This window comes from Microtus oregoni, unplaced genomic scaffold, assembly GCF_018167655.1.
Source record: "Microtus oregoni isolate MIOR12 unplaced genomic scaffold, Mior012 000035F_ref0000213, whole genome shotgun sequence".
Classification (NCBI taxonomy): domain Eukaryota; kingdom Metazoa; phylum Chordata; class Mammalia; order Rodentia; family Cricetidae; genus Microtus; species Microtus oregoni.
Window position 1 is genome coordinate 5164513 of NW_024543094.1, and position 22061 is coordinate 5186573.

Below are 22061 nucleotides of genomic sequence, written 5' to 3' on the forward strand. Positions count from 1 at the left end.
AGCTTCTGATCCTCCTGCCTCTACCTCCCCGGTGTGTGGGAGGTATACACTACCACATCCAAGTTATATTGTTCCAGGGAATGGAACCCAGGGTTCTGTGAATGCCAGGCAAGCCTTCTCCCTACTGAGCTACATCCCCAGCCCCCAAACCATCTCTTTTTATAAATGTCATGGGCTATTAACTCCTCAAATGACATATTTTCCATCGCTTGGCAACAGTAAGACTTTTCTAGAAAACCCTGACGTCTGCAGAGATGGCAGTCAGGCAAGGCACCTCTTGCAGCCCAGTTCTCAACTTCGAACCTCCCCCAGCACAAATGTCCCAACTGCACTGTGGTGGGGGAGCGTGGGAAACAGCTCACTTTCTGGAGCAGACGCCAGGAGTTGGCCTTGACTGGCTGCTGGTGGAAAGCAATCCCATGGAGGCCACATACAGGCAGCTCCCTTCTACGAGGCTATTTTCCAGAGGAATTCAAGTCGTCCAACACTCCCGGTACCATCTAGTCTTTGGAATCTGGGCACTGGAATGATTCTATTTTCACAAGGCATGCCGGCCTTAGAAATCAAATTTCATGCAGGAACCGTGAAACCGGGGGACTACTTGAGGCCAAGATCACATAACTCTCCTTAGCATTATTACTGAGAAAGCTATTTCTTCAGCCAGTTTGAGCTTCAGCTCAGCCATCTGTGAGAAAGAAAGCTAAGTTCAGAGAGATGCTAAGCAGCTAACTGGCCTGGTCTCAGATGATTCCCAACTTTGAGCTTCTCCCTCAAAATTTATTTATTTTTATTAATATGTCAACGAATAGCCTGAAACTAAACTCCCCACCAAGTGGGAATCCATGCAGCCGGCCATGGCTCCATCCTCTTACCTGTAGAGACACTTGGGACCTTCCAAATGTCTTGCTTTTGGTTTTTGGAGAGGGTTTCATGTATCCCAGGCTGACTTGAAATTAAATATGTATCCAAAGATGACTCTGAACTCCTGATCCTCCTGCCTCCACTTCCCAAACGACGTAATTACAGGCCTGAGTCACCAGTTAGGTTCCTTTGCCTTTCTGACCGTACTGGCTCCTACCCTGCAGGCCCAGTGCTCCCTGTGCTGACCAGTTCATCCTGTCCTCCCTTTGACCAGCTCATCCTGTCCTTCAGGCGGCTCCTCAGAGATCCCCACTGCATCCAGGACAGGCTCCTTTCACAGGCCCCTCTTTAAACTTCACTGCTCCCCCACTCTGATCTCTATCTCTGCCTCCTGTTTCTTAAGCCCCGTTTGCAGGCCCCTACCCTAAGCAGGCAGCAACAAGCGGTCAATGACTGTGTCCATCTTGGTCACTACCATAGCTCCAAGGCTTATATATTGCCTGGTGCCTGTGTCCCCTCCCTTCCTGACTTCCTCCAGGATATGGAGCAGGGACCAGCAGTTAAGGACAGTAAAGATCTGTGCAGGCCAGGCGAGCTGCTTTGAAAACGCCTGGAGTGAGCTCCACTGAATCCTACAGACCAGAGAATAGCCGCCCTGCAGTCCCTCAGAGCTCACAAGGGAACCCACATGGCGAGTCTCCATCTATAGGGTTCCCAGCACTGCATAAACCTGGTATGGTAAACCCAGCAACCGGGACCTGGAATCAGGAAGATCAGGGTGATCCTTTGCTACATAGGGACATTTTGTGCTACAGGAGACCTGTCTTTAAAAGGAAAGTCTAAAGGAGGATGTATATACATGAAATGCAATTTGGCTAGATTCTGATTTAAGCCAGACAACTGAAAAGAAAAACAGAAAAAAAAAATCAGGTGTGTTGATGTATACCTTTAATCCTAGTATGTCTCTTTGAATTCAATGACAGCCTGGGCTACATAGCAAGTTCCAGAACAGCCAAGCTACACAGCCAAATCTTGTTTGAGATAAGATAGATGACAGAAAGATAGATGGATAGACAGACAGACAAGACAGACAGAAACAGTATTTCATCAATGTGATTTTCTTAGATCTTTTTTGTTTTTGTGTTTTCATTTTTGAGACAGGGTTTCCAGCCGTAGCTGTCCTAAAACTATCCACAAGGAAATAAAAAGTGTAAGATATTCTTTAAAATAACCCAGTCTGGGTAGCAAAGGACTGTGACGAACATCTGGGGCTATTATTGAAGCAAGATTAGTCACAGGCTGGTATCTGTTGAGGTTGGGTAATGGGTATGTGGGAGTTCACTCTATTTTAGGTTTTAATCTTTGAAACTTTTCTATACTAAGCTTTGTTTTCCCAAAGAGATAACTGCTGTGTGGTTTTTCCTGGGGACACAGAAATAAAAGTTTGTTCACGGGCAGGTGAGAGGACTCGGTGGGTAAAGGCACCTGCTGCCAGGTTTAATGACCTGAGTTCCATCGGCAGAACACACAAGGTGGAAGGAAGAACAGGCTCCTACAGGTTGTCCTCTGACCTCCATGTGTGCTGTGGCATGCACACACACACGCTTGCACATGCCACACACACACACACGCACGCACGCACGCACGCACACGCAAAAAAAACCAAAATGAAACAACAAAACAAAAGGAGCATTTAATTAAAGATAAACTCTTTTATAGTGTGCTTCCTTCGGCAGCACATACACTAAAACTGGGATGATACAAATATTAGCATGGCCCAAAGAGGACTTGATGATTTGCGAAGTGTTCCATATTTAAAAATAATAACAAACAGGCTGGAGACATAGCTTGGTGGTTAAGAGTACCCAAGTTTTAGCTCTAGAGTCAACCACCTATAACTCCAGTTCCAGGGGGATCTGACACCTCTGGACTCCAGAGGCACCCCAACTCATGTGCTCATGTCCATATACAGATACATGCTCATAAACATAATTAAATATAATAAAAATAATTTTGCTTGTCTAGCACTCGCTGTATACATTAGTGTGGGCTGGAACGCAGAGAGCCACCTACCTCTGTCTCCTAAGCGATGGGATTAAAGTTCTGTATTGACATACCAGGCTAAAGATAAACCTTTTTAGTTGTTGTTTTGTTTTGTTCTGTTATTCAAGAAAGGGTTTCTTTGTGTAGCCCTGTCTAGCCTGGAACTTGCTCTGTAAACCAGGTTGGCCTCGAACTCAGAGATTCGCCTGCCTCTGCCTCCCAATGTTGGGATTAAAGGCGCGCGCCACCAGCACCCAGCAAGATAAATCTTTTTAAAAATAAAGCAAAGAGAAAGAAATGTTTATTGAGTTCAGATAGGGCAGTAATAGATCGAAGAAATGATTCCTTCTTCGAGAAAATATTAGCAGCCTCTTTGTGGTTAAACGATCCCTGAACTGTTTCGCTTAGTTTTTTTGGCCGGATTAGGTGTTCTGTAAGTCCTTGCTCAATGAAGGCAAGGGCCATGTCAGCCCCAGAGGAAACTGCTTCATGACAGCAATAACTAACAAGACTAGGCTAAAGTTTAGAAACCAGGGTTAAGTGGTTTCATTAGATAAGCCAACGCTAAAGATCTGTCAGGAGTTGGGCCTGGACTATTATCTCTGATTATGTTTTGTTTTTCAGCTTCAATGGGTATAACAGACCCACAAAAGCATTGAAATACAATTTATATTTAGTGTGCAATGACCAGCACCATCAAACTTCCCACACAGGGACACAGAGAATGAACGGGGAGGGGGTGAGGAATAAACCTAAACATACACAGTCAACTAAGGTCTCCCAAGCTGCCAAGAACACACCATGGATACAGGGCATTCTCTTCAATGAGCAGAGCTGGGAGAATTGGATAGGCCCATATATAAGAATGAAAACGAACCCTTATTTTATGGCACCCATAAAAACTAACTGGGAATAGATTAAGGACTTAAAAATGTAAGCCTGAAACCATAAAACTCCCCTAAAGAAAACAAAAAGAAAAGTTCTTTGACGTAGTCTTGCAATAAACTTTGGGGCCATGACACCCAACTCATAAGCCGCACAAGCAAAAACAAACAAGTGGCCTGCACCCCTGACCTGCACTCCACCCCTCCCAGCTGCCCACGCCGGGGGGTCAGGCATGCATGCCCCTTGCCTTGGGCTAATGAGCAGAAGGTTGGGGCAAAAGGAATACCTAGTAACTAAAGTCAATCAAAAGACACCCTGACCATTGGCACCGCAGCACTGCTCTGGAGTCAAGAAAGAAAGCAATATTTATGAAGACATTGTGCAGACGACACCAATGTTGTGTTCACCATTATCTGTGTTGCTTTCAAAAGTTACATGGGGGTCTGGGGTAGAATAGTTTACCCAGCATGCTCCAAGTCCTGGCTTTAAACTCCAGCACTTCTGAAACAGGTGTAGGGATATATACCTGTAATCCCAGCACTTGGGAGGTAAACAGAGGAGGAGCAGAAGTTCAAAGACAGCCTCAGCTACATAGTGTTCTAGACTAACACGAGCTACCTGAGACCCTCTCTTAACCCAAAATAGGGCTAGGAGATGGCCTGGGGTATGGTGCTTGCTAGATAGGCACTCCTATAAGGGAGACAGGAAAATCTGGAAGCTCTCTGTGCGGCTAGCCTACAAGAGACCTATCTCAAGCTAGAAGGTGAGGTCCCGTACTTGAGGTTGTCCTGACTTCATGTCTGCATGGCAGGCATGTGTCCACATTCATTCATAGAAACATGCATGTGTACATATACACACAGACATGAAGATCTTTAAAAAGCAAACAACAGGGCTGGAGAGATGGCTAAGTGGTTAAGAGCACTGCTGTTCTTCCAGAGGACCTGAGTTCAATTCCCAGCAACCACATGGTGGCTCACAACCATCCATAATGAGATCTGGTGCCATCTTTTGCCCTGCAGATATACATGCAGACAGAACACTGTGTACATAATAAATAAATAAATCTTTTAAAAAAGCAAACAACAAAACATCAAATACCCTGAGAAAGCTCATCTGAATTACAGAATAATAATTAATAATGTTCTACTATTATTAAAACAATCACTTAGTTACGGCCAAGTAACTTAACAGATGAAAGCCTGGCCTCTGTGCCTTCACGTGTCTGTACTATGTCTGAAGGGAAGCAGAGCAAGTCAATACCCTTCATCTTTCCTCTTGCAGCTCTCTGGATTTCCACAACAGCAGACCCTCTCAGGACAGGGCCCTGCACCCAGAGCAGGGTAGCTATGATGGTAAGGCTGTCCTCTAGAGCAGGAGTGAGCATCTATCTGGTAGGAGTCAGAGTGACTCCTTCATAAGGACTTGGACCACATCACAGAACCAGAGAATATCGTGAGCACAAGATCACACCTATACCAGAACTGTTAAAAATTACAAAACTCCTGCTTCCGACTCGAATTCTTCCTCTGTTGAAATCTAAAGCTGACATCAGCACCTAGAAGGTGGACTGAGGGTCACCGCACCCCTTTATCTGTCCCTCCTCTCGGTGAGGCCACAATGAGTAAACCACCCTTTCTCTACCTTTTAGTATTATTAAGCTCTTTCATTTGGGTGGATGAGAGGCTCATCTTTTTGGGATGGCTGCAGCCAGACTCTTGGGCTAGAAATCCCAGTGGTATCTTAAACTAACAAAATATTGTCTAAATAAGATACTTGGTAACTTTGTATGATGGAGTAAAAACTAATTCACTGAAAATGATCATTTCCAAGTGTGTCGATGGATGCAGATACTGCCCTAGATATCACACACACACACACACACGCACGCACGCACGCACGCACACGCCCTATAAGGGTAACAGCTGGAACCACTTAGGCCTAATGGTTGCAGAGGAGGTGGTCAGAACCACTTGGAATGGAAGAGTGCTTCCTGTTATAAAAGCATTTCTTGTCTCTTTTCCATCATCAGGTGAACACACAGACAACGAGAGTCACTGAGGGCTGTCTATGTGCCGATGGTCAGTGCACAGAAATCGGTGTCAGGTTCCACAGACATCACAGAGGAGAAGAGCGCAGACATGCATCTTTCTTGGCTTAAATGCAACTAGTGGCAGCCCAGAACCCTGGAAGCCAGGACTTCTCCGACATGGTGTGGTTACAACACTTGAGGTAGACACAAATAAGAAACAGAGGGCTGGAGTAACACAAATAGTCGCACAGGGCAGACAATGAAACTTGAAGAAAGCAAAACTCCCTGGGTGGGAGGTTGTGGGAATTTATGCTAAGATAATTTAGGATGAATAATGAGAAGGGAACAAACATGTCTAGAGCGTGTGCTGAGTGTGAGGTCCTCTCCTATGGCTGTACACATTTGTAAAAGTTTAACGTAATGGGTCTCCCACTACAATTCTGCTATTCACACATATGTAATGGAGAACTGGCAAGCCCCTAACTTACATGTTCACACAGCCACTGGGTGAAGCCATCGCCCACATCTGCAGGAAGCATACCCAGACGACTTTCTGTTTTTCTGTAGCTGCTCATTTTAGGGACCCCCCAAGGATAAATAAAAGTGGACGTTGCTGGGGGAGGGGGTGGAGAGGGAGGAGTTTCCATGTTTTCAGATAGAAAAAGCTGGAAAATGTGAAGGGCCTATGAAAAGAAAAAAAAAACTTGGAAAAACAAGTTCAGGAAATAACTGAATCTATTTACAAGAGAGGTGGAAATTGATTTCAGAGGTAAATCTGGGCCCTCAAACCCTTCTGCCCCAAAGCACTGACTCTTCCTCGGTTGGCCCACGCGGTAATTCAAAGCAGAGTGAAAGCCACCATCCTCGTCTTCATTTTATGTCTGACTCCTGTACTTTGGCTCAGATTCCTGCTTGACTCTGCTACATAACCCATCTCATTCCCTTTCAAGGCTCAAAGCACAGAGACAGAGGTCCTATCCTAAACCTGCAGTCCCCTCCAGTTCCCAGAACAGGACCTCTCAACACAGCCCCGCCCTCCCAGATGAGGAGGGTGAACCACGAGGGTGAGGCTGCAACCTGCAGCAGAGATCTCCTGAGGGACGTTTTGTCCCCTCAAGCAGTAAGTTCTTCTTCAGGACTACCTTCAAGTATCCAGAGATGAGACAATCATCAAGGAGACTATGCCTACTTCTTGCCCTAATTCCTTCTGTATTGAAGCTCAAAGCTCCAGCCAGTAGCCTGACTTGGGGTCACCATTCCCTTTACCTGCTCCTCTTCTGTCTGCCATTACTGGTCTATTAAAACAGGTGGCCAAGTCCCACCAATTGCGGCTGCCAACACCCTGGCTTTTACCCTGAAAACTCCAGTTACCACTCCTTCCAGTGCGAAGCAGTCTTTGCTCCGAAGATTCATTAAACCTTCTGAGGTGAGTGGAGCATCCTCTTCACTCTCGGCTTGAGAGAAACATGAAATCAGCTCCTCACTTGACTGAGACCAGACACTAGAAGAGCAGAACACGCCAGGACTCCAGATTGCAAGTGTTTTCCATTAATCCATGAGCCAGAGAAAATGGCTCTGACTTAAATTAGAAATAGAAACAAAGGGATTGCCAAATAAAGACAGGGACAGCCCCGGGTTACAGTCACCATTTGGTTTTGTTTCCTTTTGTTTTTGTTTCAACCTAACCCAGTTCATGTCTAATGATGTTGGATCGCTTGCTCAGCTCTTCCGTGAGAACCCCTACCGAGGATGACCTTCCGACACTTACAATCGTTTTCAGCCAGGCATGGGGGTGCATCTCTGTAAACCCAGCACTAGGGAGGATGCGGCAGGAGGGGTGCTGTGAGGTCAAGACCAGCATAGGCTACATAGTGAGTGTCACCCAACCTGGGCCACAGAAAGAAAACCAAAAGTCCAAGAGTCAAGGTCTTTACATTTTAGCTGTCAAAGAAAAGATGACTAGACATTGGAGGAATGACCCAGCGGCTAAGGGCACTGCCTACTACTCTCCCAAAGGATCTGAGTTTGGTTCCCAGAACCCACATAGTGACCCACAACCATCTCAAGTCCAGTTTCAGGGGCAGGGGGAGCTGATGCCTGCTCACCTCCACAGACACCAGGCAGTCATATGGTACACACACATACATGAAGACAAAATGTTCATACACATAAGGCAAAACAAATTAATCAGAGAGAGAGAGAGAGAGAGAGAGAGAGAGATTACCTCAATCCTTTCACCTCTAGAAGACCAGGGAAGAAGCCCTGTTCAAGCCCTCATCTCTAGGGAAAGTTGCATGTTTCCTTAGCTCTTGGGTGCAGACACCAGGAGCCTGTTACTAAAAGAGGTCCTTAACTCTAGCTTCAACATCGAGGGGTCAAGAGTTCCACACTTGATGCTTTCTGCTTCGTGCCTTTCCAGGAGCCTCACTCCCAACAGAAAACACGGCTGGTGAAAAAAGCCTCTTCTTTTTCATCACCTTTTATGCTGGTCACCTAAGGCTACTTCCAGCATCTACGTAACATACTTCGAGCACATCACCCCGCAGCCCCACCATCCTCTTGCCTCTCACCCATCTTCTTTGCTCCATAGACAGTTTTGCTTCTTCTGCTTTAATGCCTGCCATCTCATCACCTGGGAGGTGAAGCAGGAGAAATAGGACTTCAAGGTTATCCCTCACTACCTACTGACTTCAAGGACAGCCAGGGGTACACACAGGAGACCATGTCTCAAAAGTTTCAAATAAATAAATTAACATGGTGGTAAGGATGTCCTAGCTAAGTAATAAACATCATAACCAAAGCAACTTGAGAAAGTGTCTTAGTTAGGGTTTTTATTGCTGTGAAGGGACACCATGACCACAGCAATAAACATTTAACTGTTTATTAAACATTTAAATAAAGGAAAACATTTAACTGGGGTGGCAGCTTACAGTTTCAGAGGTTCAGTTCATTAACGTCATAGCCGTGAGCATGGTAGCATTCAGACAGACATGGTGCTGGAGAAGTAGCTGAGATTCCTCTATCTTTCAGGCAACAGGAAGTCTACTGAGACACTGCATGGTATCCTGAGCATAAAAAACCTCAAAGCCCGGCCCCACAGTGACACTCTTCCTTCATCAAGGCCACAGTCCCTCCAATAGACATACCTCTCCTAATAGCGCCACTCCCTATGAGATTGTGGGGGCCATGATGGAGGAAGGTCATTGGTTAAATAAAAAGAAACTGCTTGGCCCTCATTGGTTAGAAGATAGGTGGGAGGAGTAAACAGAACAAAACGCTGGGAGGAAGAGGAAGTGAGCTCAGACTCCACAGCTCTCCTCTCGGGAGCAGAGGCCTCAGAGAGACGCCATGCTTCGCTCTCCTGGGCAGACGCTGGGCAGACACGATTCAGCTCCAACCCAGGATGGACCTAGAATCTTCCCAGTAAGACCGGTGCTCACAGATTATTAGAGATGGGTTGATCGGGATATCAGAATTAGCCAGTAAGAGCTAGAGCTAAAGGGCCAAGCAGTGTTTAAAAGAATACAGTTTCCGTGTAATTATTTTGGGTAAAGCTAGCCGTGGGGGCGGCCGGGTGCTGGGGACGCAGCCCCGCAGCTCTTATTACTACAGGGCCAGTTACATTCAAACTACCACAGGAGGAAAGAGTTTATTTGGCTTACAGGTAGAGGTCACAGTTCAGACCACAGTCAGGCCTTGAGGGAAATCAGGGCAAGAGTTCACAGCAGAAACCCAGAGACAGGAACTAAAGCAGAAACCATGGAAAAATAGCAGTTACTGGCTTCCTCTCCATGGCTTGCTCAGTTTATTTTCTTAAACAACCTGTCTTGGGGTGTCACTGCCCACACTGGGCCATTCCATATCAATCATTAATCGAGAAAATGCCTCACAGACAGGCCCAGAGGCCAATCTGATGGAGACAATTCCTCAATTTAGGTTCCCTCTCCCCAGGTAACTCTTAGTTTGTGTCAAAATTAACTAACAAATTATCCATACATGAAAGAATAAATTTTAGATACATACTACAGCATGGATGAATTCTGAAAACACTGTTCTACACTGTAAAGTCACCGGCAGAAGAGTAAACAATCCATTTTTCCAAAATGTCCAGAAAGGGACACCCATAGAAAAAGTAGAGGGATATGGGGAAGAAAATAGGAAGTTATTACTAGACACAGGATTTCCCTTGGGGCTGATGAAAACACTCTACAACTAGATATCCCTAGTGGCTGCACAATTCTCTGAACAGACTAAATAAAAGTCACTGAATTGTGCATTTTTATTTTCGTTTTGTTTTTGAAGACAGAGTCTCCTCATATAGCCCATGATATGCTCAAGTTCCTCCTGCCTCAGCCTCCTGCGTGCTAGGATCACAGCAGTGCGCCACCACGCCTTCCCTGGCACACTGTTTATTGGAGAGTGGGCACCCATGTACCATGCCTGTGGAGCTCAGAGGGCAGTTTTCAGGAGTCGGTTCTCTCCTCCCATCAAATTCGGACTGTCAATCTTGACGGCAAGAGTCCTACAGGCTGAGTCATCCCACCGGCCCAGATCACATTAAAGGTGGGTTTTTGACAGGTGTAATCCTAGCACTAAGGAGGTAGACACAGGAGTTCAAGGTCAGCCTCAGGTACACAGTAAGCTAGATACCAGCTTGGGCTACCTGACACTGACTTAAAAATGGGGAAGCAATATGGATCGTTCTACACATGAATGCTATCAATAAAGCTGTAATAAAACAACAACAACAGAATACAGAAGCTGGTCATGGTGGCTCAAACATTTGGGATGTTGAGGCATGAGTATTGCCATAAATTTGAGGATGGTCTAGACTTCATAGTAGATTCCAGGACAGTCTAGACTGTAGCCCGAGACCATGTCTCAAAATAACAAAACAAAACCATCAAGAGTTGTAATAGATATATAAAACATGGTAAGGGAGATGTACGAAGGGCTCAGTGGGCAAAATGCCTGTTGTGCAAACAAGAGGGCCCAGGTTCAGATCCCCAGCACCCACATCAAAAGCTGGGCGTGGCAGCTCCTGCCTCTAACTTGGTGTCTCTTTTGAGGGGTCACTCCTGTGACAGCAGAAGGATCTCTGGCCACCAGTTTAGTCAAAACTTCATTTTTCATTGCATTATAAGTTCTTAAGAATGGACCTCTCAATGTATTACTAGTTTCCAAATTAATTTTATTATTTTATTTTTTTTATTGTGCAGTGGCACTTGAACCCGGTGTCTCATGCATGCTGAGTAAGCACTCAGTCACTGAACTACCTATCTCCTTGGTCCTCCCCAAATTAATTCTAAAATAAAACTTCATGTGTCTTCTAAAGGGTTAAAAAAGTTTAACTTGAATATTTTCAAAATAGGATCCAGTAACCATTCCCAGGAAATGCCTGACTGGAATAGCAAGTTAGACTTTAGGACAAAGAAATAGTGGGATTCAGGCCTAGAACATTCTACAGGACAAACGGCTGTGGGTCTTTAAGCCGCCTGCAAACGAAGGGAGAGACACAGCACAAGGCATGTGAGGTGGTTTTGAGTCCCTGGCTTAATGAAGTTTTAGCTGAAGGGCAGCTTTGGGGATATTCGAGAATTTTAAAGTTGCTTGAGCATAACTTGGTGGTAGGGAATTACTGATTTGGTTAAGAGTGGACACAATATAATGGTTACAGAAGAGAACGTTCTGGGGTTGTATTTAGGACTTTGAAGCTGAGTATGGTAGCTAGCTCATGTAACCCCAGTATTTGGAAAGTTGAGGGAGGAGGATCACCTGTTAAAAACCAAAGTTAAAAAAATAAAAACCTAAGAATAAAATAAACCTTTTAAAAGCTAAGAATAAGGGGAGGGTCACTGGGTAGATGGCCCAGTGAATAAAGAATTTGCCATACAAGCCTGAAAACCTGCATTCAGATCCCCAGAACTCATGAAAAGTCAAGCGTGGTAGCAGCATGTCAAAATGGGAAGCAGAGATAGAACCCCAGAAGCTCGAGGCCAGCTAGCCTGGTATACACAGTGGTGCACAACAAAGAGACCCTGCCTCACACAATGTGGAGGGTGAGAAACCACCCCCTCCTCCTCCTCTGACCCCAACATATGTGCCATGGAGCATACAAAGATGAAAGATAAGGAAGGAAACCATGATCTTTTTGCAACAGTAATCACTGCTGTTTTTGATGTACAAACTGTGAGAAGGGACCCACCAGGTTCTACCGTGCAGCTCCTAATCAAACTGCTCCTCAAGCAGTTTCTGGGAAGATGGGTCATCATTTCCCACCCACTAGCTCATCTCTCTCTCTCCCTCTACTCCCCACCCCTCTCCCGGGTCTCTCTCCCTGGAACTATGTAGACCAAGCTGGCCTCAAATCCAAGAGATCTGCCTGCCTCTCCCTGCCTCTGCCTCCCAAGCGCTGAGATTAAAGGTGTGCACAATCACAGTTAAATTAACCAGCTTTTAATAGGGGTCTGGCTCTACCACCACCTCCCCATGCACCTGACCGGCTCCCACTTCCAACAGAGCCACCCTCAGGAGCAGGTACACAGAGGGATTTGCTGTGGACATGCCATAAAGATTTGGGATCCTTCAGTGCAATGAAACAAGCCTGCCTGGGAATGAACGGAAAATGTTAGCAAGCATCAATGTTACTGCCGTGGTGAGGAGTCCATCAGTCACAGTGCTGCTTGCCTCTTTATGTGTTTGAAACAGAAGGAAGGAAGGAAGGAAGGAAGGAAGGAAGGAAGGAAGGAAGGAAGGAGGAAGGAAACGTAGAAAGAGTCCAGGAAGGAAAATAAATTGTCTGAGGGCAGTAAAGTCGCCATCTGGGGCCCTAGAACCAAGTGCTTTGAGTAGTGGTGCAGCCGTGAGCATCGTAAGAGGCAGGATCACACTGCTTATCACGCCTCACTGAGGCCCCAACACACACAGCCTAGGAGTCTGTACAAAACAAGAGCTAATGAGACAGGAAGGAGGGAAGGAGGGAAGGAGGAAGGCGGCACTAAAGATGGCATGGTGGGGTAAAGAGCACCCGACTAAGATCTGAAAAAAGACAAACTCAGCTTCTACTCAAGTCAGCAGACACGCCCTTGGCGGTGTGTTTCCTGCTTTGCAACTCTGGACCACCCAGCTCCTGCCTGAGCCCCCGCCCAGGACTGCTGGGAATATCAAATGCACAAGGTACCAACAAGCCTTCTGCTCCCAGCCTCGCTCAATCTTTGACCTCACCTCACCACACCCCCTCACCTTGACCCTGGCAACCGGTCTCAAGCCCTGGAATTCACCTCCCTCCTCTCCACCCTCTTCCTAGAGGGGAGGCAGAATAGTTTTTAGAAAATTTTGTATAACACCACTTTTTAGGGAAGTTTTCAAACAAATTTCCCCCCTCCCCAGAACAAATACATCCAACAAGCAATAGCTCCACAATTCCTAGCACACTGTGGTTCTTATTTTCTTCCAGTCCTGCCACACCTGTTCTTACTTTTTTTCTTTGGAGTTTTTTTGTTTTGTTTTTTAATATTTATTTATTTATTATGTATACAATATTCTGTCTGTGTGTATGCCTGCAGGCCCGAAGAGGGCACCAGACCCCATTACAGATGGCTGTGAGCCACCATGTGGTTGCTGGGAATTGAACTCAGGACCTTTGGAAGAGCAGGCAATGCTCTTAACCTCTGAGCCATCTCTCCAGCCCCTGGAGTTTTTTGTTTTGCTTTTGAGGGCTGGGGGCTTTTTGAAGGTGTTTGTTATTTGTTTTTGGTTTTTTTGGTTTTTTGTTTTTGTTTTTTGTGGGTTTTTTTTTTTTTTTTTTTTTTTGAGATGAGATCTCACGTAGCCCAGAGGCTGGCTTTATAACTTGAGTACTGGGAATACAGGCAATATGCCACTATGCACTGCTTTTTTATTGTATTTTAATGAAATCCTAGACACTTGAGTATCCCACCTGCCAGCATTTTGAGCACTTAACCTGTGAGGCCCTGTGTTTGATCCTTAACAAGCAAGAAGGAAAAAGAAAACACGAGTTTGTCTGGAGAGGTCTTTGTGTGAGCCATATTGTTTTAATCAGGCTCCAACCAGATTAAATTCTCTGAAGTCTCTTTGAAATGTTACAGGTTCTCTCTGCTTCTTTGAATCCTATGCTACACTATTTGTTGAAGTAAATGATACCAGAGGCTGGGGAGTTGGCTCAGCCAGTGCAGTGCTTGCCTTGTAGTTGTGAGAACCTGAATGCAGATCCTTACCACCTACCGAAAAGCCTGCACCAGTAACAGCATCTCTGAGAGGCAGGGACAGGAGGGTTCGGAGAGCGCCCGAGCCAGCCAGTCTGGTCACCTAGTAAGCTCCAGGTTCAACAGTGGATGGAGGAGGGATGGAGGAGAAATCTGATATTGACCTCTGCTGGGCAAGGAGCAGGGTCACAGGAGACCCTAGCCACAGGGAAACCTAACATAACCTTAATCACTCCAAACAAGGGACCACCACAGGCAGGAAACGCCTGCAGGTACCACCGCACACCAACACACATGAGCGACACACAGGCAGGCATAAGCATACATGCAGACCTGACAAGCCACACTGAGGTAAACACATTGGACTACAGACAGACATACAGGTTGGTGAAGACACGCGGCCCTGATCTCAAAGCCAACATAAAACTTGCATTCTATCAGGAATGGTTATATTACAGTTTGCATCACTATTTACTTTGCGGTTCCCAGACATCCAGGGTAAGCCATTTTTACACACCCCTTCCCATATCATTAGCCATTTTGAACCATGGTAGGTATCCATATCAATGTCGTGTTGTTTAAACATGAACTGGCATGTACAGCCATCTGTTCCCTACATGCTGGTATGTGCGTGCACACACACACACACACACACTACATCAGTAACTTACTTGGAAATGTCGTGTGGCTCCCCTCTGTTTTATAGACTAAGGTGAAAAAGTAAGTGTCCCAGCAGTCATCTGTGTATTGGTTGACCCCACAGCACTCGCTGTGTCCACCTGTGCGGACACTCACGCACATACCTGAGTGTTGGGAAATGGCTGTCATATGACAGAAAAACCCTGTCCCCATGGGGCTCAGACTAACAGGGAAGCCATGCTATAAGCAAAGGAACAAGTTGGCTCACAGAGCAGGTTTAAGAGACACTGTTATACAGTGATCTCCTCCCAAATGAAATGCTCCAATCCAGAGGAAACGGAGACTCCTCAAAACTTACAAGGTTCAGCAAGTTCACGAAACTTACAAGACTCACAAGAACCCCACCCCCACCCCAGCTTATATAAATACTAAACAATTCTGTGAAGCAGCCTGGAAGTGGTGCAGGGGGCTCCAGGGATGCAACTTCTGCAAGGCATCACCCATGCTGAGGAGGGCATTTTAATGACTGAGTCACCCATGCTTCTGCAAGCAAACCCTAAGATGGGTTGGGTCACTAAGCCTAACGTGGGTGGAATCATTTCTTCGGTATAGTATAGGTGCTACGTCTAGAGAGCAGGCATTTGCCCACATCTTCCAGCATGCCTCCAGGAATGGGCAAAGATGGAACCCTCTTGGAAAAGTTACACGAGAGCTGGGAGTTAGTGGCAGAGTGGGGCACCTCTGGGAGACAGCACATGTGTCTTCCAGACAGACAGGAAATGCCAATAGCTACCTGGGGCCATTGAGGTGAAAGTATTTGCCACGCAAACCTGGTGATCTGATTTTGATCCCTGGAGCCCACAACAGGAGAGAGTGGACTCCTTTGCCCTCTGACCTCCATGTATTCAGGAGCAATTGCATTCCCACATTTACACATGCACATCACATACATACAAACAATAATAATATTTAATAAGATAAAATATTTTAAAAGACTTGCATGGAATGGGTCCAGAGGGAAAGAAGGCAGGAGCGTATAGAGCAGAGAGTCCACACAGAGAGGCAGGCTGTAGCACGGCAGCTAAGAGCCTGGAGGGGCAGTAAAGACACCCCAGGGGCAGTGTGACATTCATGAACTCCACGTGACAAGCATGGAGGACTGTCAGCTAGGACCCAAGAGGTCTGAGTTACAAGCGCTAGGGACTGCAGTCAGCCCCTGCCCAGAACATTCGAAGCTCCCATTTCTGGCTCTTCACTGCAACTCACAAGGACCAATTATCTCCCCATCCTTAACTGTGACCCTTCCTCCTACACTTTCAAGAACCAACCCCTATCATCTTGTGTCTGCGGCTGTGCTGGGGAGCATTTCCGGAGCTCTCCATTACCTGGCCCTGCTTCCGTCTATTCCCACCCTGAACTTTTAACTAGGAGCACTCAGCATGTGGCAATGGTGTGATTATTGGCCGAATGTCACCTCCTCATGACCCCACACTGTGAGCATGGAACAACACTGGTGTTATGTTCAGTCTGTAATAAGCCTCACACAGTGCCTGGCACATGAAGAAATTAGTTAAAACTGGGCAGACACCTTTGATGCCAGCACTTAGGCAGCAGAGGCAAGCAGGATCTCTGTGAGTTACAAGCCAACCTGGTCTACAGAGTAAGTTCCTGTCAATAACAATAATAATAATAATAATAATAATAAATTGGTAGAATGAATAAATAATGGTTTTTAACTCTGGACTATTGCATGTACATGTATGTACACACACACATACACACGGGGCTGGGAATACATGCTCAATTATAGAATGCTTGATTATCATGCATGAGGCCCTAGGTTCAAACCATAGCACTACATAAAGTAGGTACGGCAGTGCATACCTGTAATACTAGCACTCAGGCAGGAGAATCAAGAATTCAGGGTCATCCTTAGCAGACACATTGGAAGTTCAAGGCCAGTTGGGGCAGCATGAGACCCTGGTTCAAAATAATAATATTAATGCGCTAAAAAGGTAAATATAATTAACTACTGGATAACTAAAAATATTAGCAATAACAAGTCTTTATTTTGGGATTTTAAAGTCAGGTCTTACTCTTTAATCCAGGCTGTCTTTGGACTCACTAAGTAACCCAAGATGGATATGATGCCTCCTGGAGGGCCAGGATTACAGGCTTGTGTCACTATGCCTCATTTAATAAAAAAAAAAAAAAGTGTCAAAATAATGATTTGGCTTCAATTATAAGTTGGCCACTATAATCAGTCAATTGCATTTCAGCCCCTACTGGAATTAATATTATTTTGGATTCTGAGACTCAACCACAGTCACTTCTCAACCACTGGAAGCGTGGTGTAAAAGAGAAGCAGGTGCTTCTTCATCTAGGAATCACGATTCCAGGCACTGGGCTTAGGATAGATTCAGCTGCCCTCCTCTCTCTCTGGGCCAGAATCCCGGGTGTTTGGAGCAACCTGAACAGTTTTAGACAATAGCCCATTAGTGTCCTGGGAGGTAGCAACGCTGCCCATGAACATGTGTGTTCATGCATGAGTGCACACTGGGATAATAGCATACAACTTTCTGTGTGTACATGTATGTACATGTCTCTATGTGGACTTGTGTGTGCACAGACAGATGCACGTGAAGCCAGGGGTCTATGTCAGGTCGACTTGTTTAGTCAGCCTCCCCCCCTTATTTTTCTGAGACAGTGTCTGTCCTTGAACCTGGGGTTTGCTGATCAGAAATAATGACCAGCAAGACCCAGGAATCCTGCCTTTGCCTCTGCGTGCTGAGGTCACAGGCCTGCTGCTGTGCCCACCTGGAACTCCCTTTATAGACCAGGCTGGCCTCGAACTCACTGAGGTCAGCCTGCCTTTGCCTCCCAAGTGCTGGGATTAAAGGCGTGCACCGCCTAGCTAGATTATTTATATTTAATCATAACTGATTTACTTAGCCATCTTTATGTATCACAATTAATTCAATACTCACTAAAATCGTGTTCTAGAAATGATTTCATTGCCCTACAGACCGGGTGAGGGTGGCCCTGTTAACATGATAATGAGCATGCAAATGGAGACAGCATTCCAATCCAGGGCAGGAAATGTTTTCATTGCTCTGAACAACAGTTTTGAAAAACTCTCATCAGCAAGGCTCTGAAATTTCAATGGCTTGGTGCTCTGGGTGGGGCTTAAATCCTGGACAGGATCTGGAGAACAGCTGGATATACTGGTCATTCAGGGCATTCCTCTGGGGAATCACACATCACAAAGCAGGGATCCTGCAGAGGCCTGCAGGAGGCCTACAAGAGGGCACTAGTAACCAACAGGGCTCCTGCCTCTTCCGGAAGAAATTCCCAGCCATGCTTTCCTCGTCCTTAAACTGGAGAGTCATATGACCAGCCCTTGGGCATTTTGGTTTCAGGAGCCCTTTAAACACTTAGCAGTTTTTGAAGATTACCAAAGAACTGTAATGAACATTTATTAGATGAGAGAGTAAACCCAAGAGCAAGTTAAATACTTACATTTTAATAATTAATTTCTTACATGGTAACAGAAACAACATTTAATTCACGTGGTCATATTTCCCAAACAAAAATATGTGGGGAGTGATGACATTTTGTTTCACATTTTGCAAATCAACCTGATATCCAGCTAAATGCAAGGCGGCTGCTTCTATATTTAACCTGTGGGGACAGACAAGTGTGTACCATGCAGCCCCTAGCAAACTCCCCCATACATTCCTGGGCAACTAAATTAATAAAAGCTAGCAGGGCGGTGGTGGGGCACGCCTTTAATTCCAGCACTTGGGAGAAAGAGGCAGGCAGATCTCTGTGAGTTTGAGGTCAATCTGGTCTACAGAGCGAGTTCCAGGACTGGCTCCGTGGCTACTGAGAAACCCTGTCTCGAAAAACAAGAAACAAAAAACCAACAAAACAGAAAGAAAGAAAGAAAGAAAGGAAGGAAGAAAGGAATAAAGAAAGAGAAAACAAAATAAAAAATTAGTTGGGTTTGGCAGGGTGGCTGAGTGGATGTCAGTGGATAAAGGTTCTTCTCTCACAGCCTGAAGTCTTGAGTTGCCTAAATTCCATCCCTGCAGCCCACAGCAGCAGAACAAAACCCACTCCCACGGGCTGCTCTCTAACCTCTGCACATGCGCCATGGCACACATGACCACACATCCAATAAAAAACAAACAAAAAAAATTAGTAAAATAAATAACTGGAGAGCTGAATCAGCAGTTAAGAGCATTTAACCCAGGTTCTACCTCAGCACCCAGATGGGATCCCAGTCCTAGGGGATCCATTGCCCTCTTCTGGCCTCTTCTGGCACTGCACACGTGTGGTGCACAGACATACATGTAGGCAAACACTCACATAAAATACAAATAAAGGAAAAAAGAAGAACGTAAACAACACCTTAGTACTATTTAAAATAATTATTGACCTTCTGAATTCCTTATGCTCAGGGGTCCTGGGACCACATTCGGGGAAACTACCTTCTCAGGGCATCAATAATGACAGCTGTCATTTTCCAAAACTCCAAACTCAGCTTAATTTTGCTTGCTTATTCAGACAAAAGTTTCTGTATCCCAGGATATCCTCAGATTCTTACTCATGATCCTCGTACTTCTACTCCCTGAGTGCTGAGATTCCAAGCCTTTGCCACCACCCCCAGCTTATTTATGTCTTTATTTTACTCTTTCCCCTAATAAACCAGTGTCTCCAGACTCCTACTTCCTGTCCCTGATGGTTGGTTCTAGTGTCTGCTAGACACAGGACACTCTCCATCTGGACTCCTTTGTGGCTTCTAGCGTCAGTTAAATCAGGCCAAAGCCTCTTGACCCTAGCTCTGCCTGATCTGGTGCTCTGCTTGTTAGGGGAGGTTTTAAAATCATGGAGGGGAGGGGGGGTAACAGCCTTGAGGAGTCTGTTTTCTCCTTTAACTATATAGGTCCTAAAGTTGGGGGAAATGAACTTAGGTTGTCAGGTTTGACAAGCAAAATGTGTTTATCCACCAAGTCACCTCCCAAGCTATTTCCTGGCGTTTAAAGGCAGAATTTAAAACCCCATAGTCCAGACTGGCCTGACTCCAGATCTTCCTAGCTTTACCTCACAAGGGTGGGATTTCAGGCCGGTACTACCATGGCCTCTGCCTTGCTTCTTCATTCCCCATGTGAAATCTGGCAGATAGCTATAGATACACCTCAGATGGCCTCTGAGATCCTCCCTAACCTATCGCTGGTGCTACCACTACACGTAGTATTTCTAGTATTTCGTGTGGTTTAAAAGGAAGACAAGATGGGCTGGAGATGAAGCAGTTGGTAGGGTGCTTGTCTTTCATGCAGAGGCCCTGGATTTGATCCCCAGCTCCCCAATTTTTTTGGAGGGGAGAGCGCTGGGAAGGAGGGAGTAGTCTGAATACTACATAAAAGTTGATATATTTTTTAAATAATTCAATGTGTTTCAACAAGTTGTTTTCATTGGTAAGGTGGGGGATTTCATTTATCGTGTTTTTTGAAAGCATGCTAAAGTCCCAGCTTCCCAAGGAGCCCAGGGCAATCAGCCAGCAAAGGGTGAGAGTTCTTTGTGGGTGTGACTAAGGACCCATTCTTTCTAGGCAAAACAGACAAACTGCACGTGGGTGTTGCCCCACGCTATCTGCCCAGGCCAGGCTGGGGAGCAGAGCCACTCCCACGCAGGATAGGCTCCAGCCACCCTTTGTAGAGTCCCCCCACTTGTGGAATGCACACTGGCTTTATATCAAATCCACATGGTGTGCCGGAGCAGCACGAAGGGGCATGACCAGGCAGACAGCGAGCCCAGGCCCTGCCGGAACTGGGGAGGTTCGAGTGATCTAAAGGGTCGTGCTGGTCCCCCTCCTCATCTGGGGCCCCTGGGTGACAACCTCAGCCACAGGAAATTGTATCACCGGGGCGCCCTGAGTTCCTAGCCCTGACCTCTGGACTCTGAAACGAGCCCAACTAAAAAAGCAGAATCTCTGCCAAGACGTAGCCAGAACCCACGCACACAGATGTAGGGGCTGTAGCTGAATTCTGGGGCGGGGCGGCACAGCACCATTCCCCAGTCCTTTCCAGCTCACCATCCCCAGTCTCTCAGCGCGCGCAGGCTACGACCCAATTCTGGTCATTGCGCAGCGGGGTACCGGGACCTGTCCCAGAAAGAAGGCTCGGGACAAAGGCGAGAGGCACACTGAACAGAGAAGGAAAACTCCACCCGAGGTCCCCAGGTCCAGGAAGGGCGCAGAGGAGATGGATGGATATAGGAAGCCGATGCTACCCTAGACCTCGCGTGCTCCTTGGGTGACAGGACCGTCAATAGAGATCCTCTAGGCGCACAGATCCAGCAGAGGGCCCCGCGCCCGGGCAGTTTAGCTCTCGGGTCCCCGCGGGTGACGCCCAGGTCCCAAGTCTGTCTCTCTGGACTGGCGCCCCCAGCGTACCCTGGTATCGCTCCCCTCCCGGCCCTAACTCACATAGACCGACGTGATGTCCGAACGATCATAGAAGCTCAGCTCTCCGATCAGTTCCAGAGCGGGGGACACCACGTCGTCCCCAGCCTCCAGCTCTAGGTCCCCCTGCCCAGGGCCGAAGGGGAAGAGCTCTTGACGGCTCAGGCAGCCTCCGGGCCCCGCCAGCAACAACTGCAGCAGCAGCGCCCACGTCCATGCCGTCCGGCTCCAACCGCTCGCGTCCAACATGTTTCCCAACTGTAGTCCCGCAACCGCGGCGGCTCCAACTCAAGCAGAGGAGGCGGAGATGTAACCCGACGCCCCTCGGCAGCCCCTCCTCACCTCCCGCCTCCCGGCGTCCCCACCCCGGGAAATAAGGGAGGGGACCCGAGGGGCTATCGCGAGGACCCGCCCGCCCTCCCCGTCCACCAATAGCTGTGAGCGGGAGGTAGAGGGGCTATACTGAGGTCCCCCAGCGCAGCAGACGGCCCTGGCGCAACAGTGGGCGTTGGTTCCCTGCATTCCCGACCCAATCCGACGGTGGGCTCCCATCCAGAAAAAAGGGCCGCTGCAACACCATTCTGCAGTCAGGCTAATTCCTGGAGAGCGGACAACCAGGAAACAAATACTTGGAACCAGGGATAGGGCTCACCCAAGTGGGGAGACTGGGCGGGTGCTGGAATTTAGCAAAAGGCCCGACAAATGTGTGTGCCTTTGCTCATCCAATCATTCATTGGACATTTTTTGAGTTCCTGATTCCTGATTCCTTAAGTTATGGGATTCCGCAGGAAACAGGAACCCACACCTGCCAGACAAAGTCACTAGTGTGGGTCACCAAGCAATAAAAAACACATTGGCCAGAGAAAGCTTCGGGTGGCATGCTGGGAATCAAATCGGGTCTTCTGGAGGT

At 46.8% G+C, this 22061-nt stretch overlaps 1 protein-coding gene and 1 pseudogene across 1 annotated transcript in view; one reads left to right on the top strand and one right to left on the bottom strand.

Annotated features, from left to right (window-relative positions):
• The window catches only part of Nid1 (nidogen 1), a 77277-nt gene extending 55739 nt beyond the window's left edge, over positions 1-21538 (bottom strand). Inside the window, exon 1 of the mRNA XM_041630821.1 lies at positions 21176-21538. Within this exon, the coding sequence (XP_041486755.1) occupies positions 21176-21400 (225 nt within the window). The 5' untranslated portion in view covers positions 21401-21538. The remainder of the gene's footprint in view (positions 1-21175) is intronic.
• On the top strand, positions 2582-2679 carry LOC121432774 (annotated as a pseudogene).
• Positions 21539-22061: the final 523 nt, after the last annotated feature.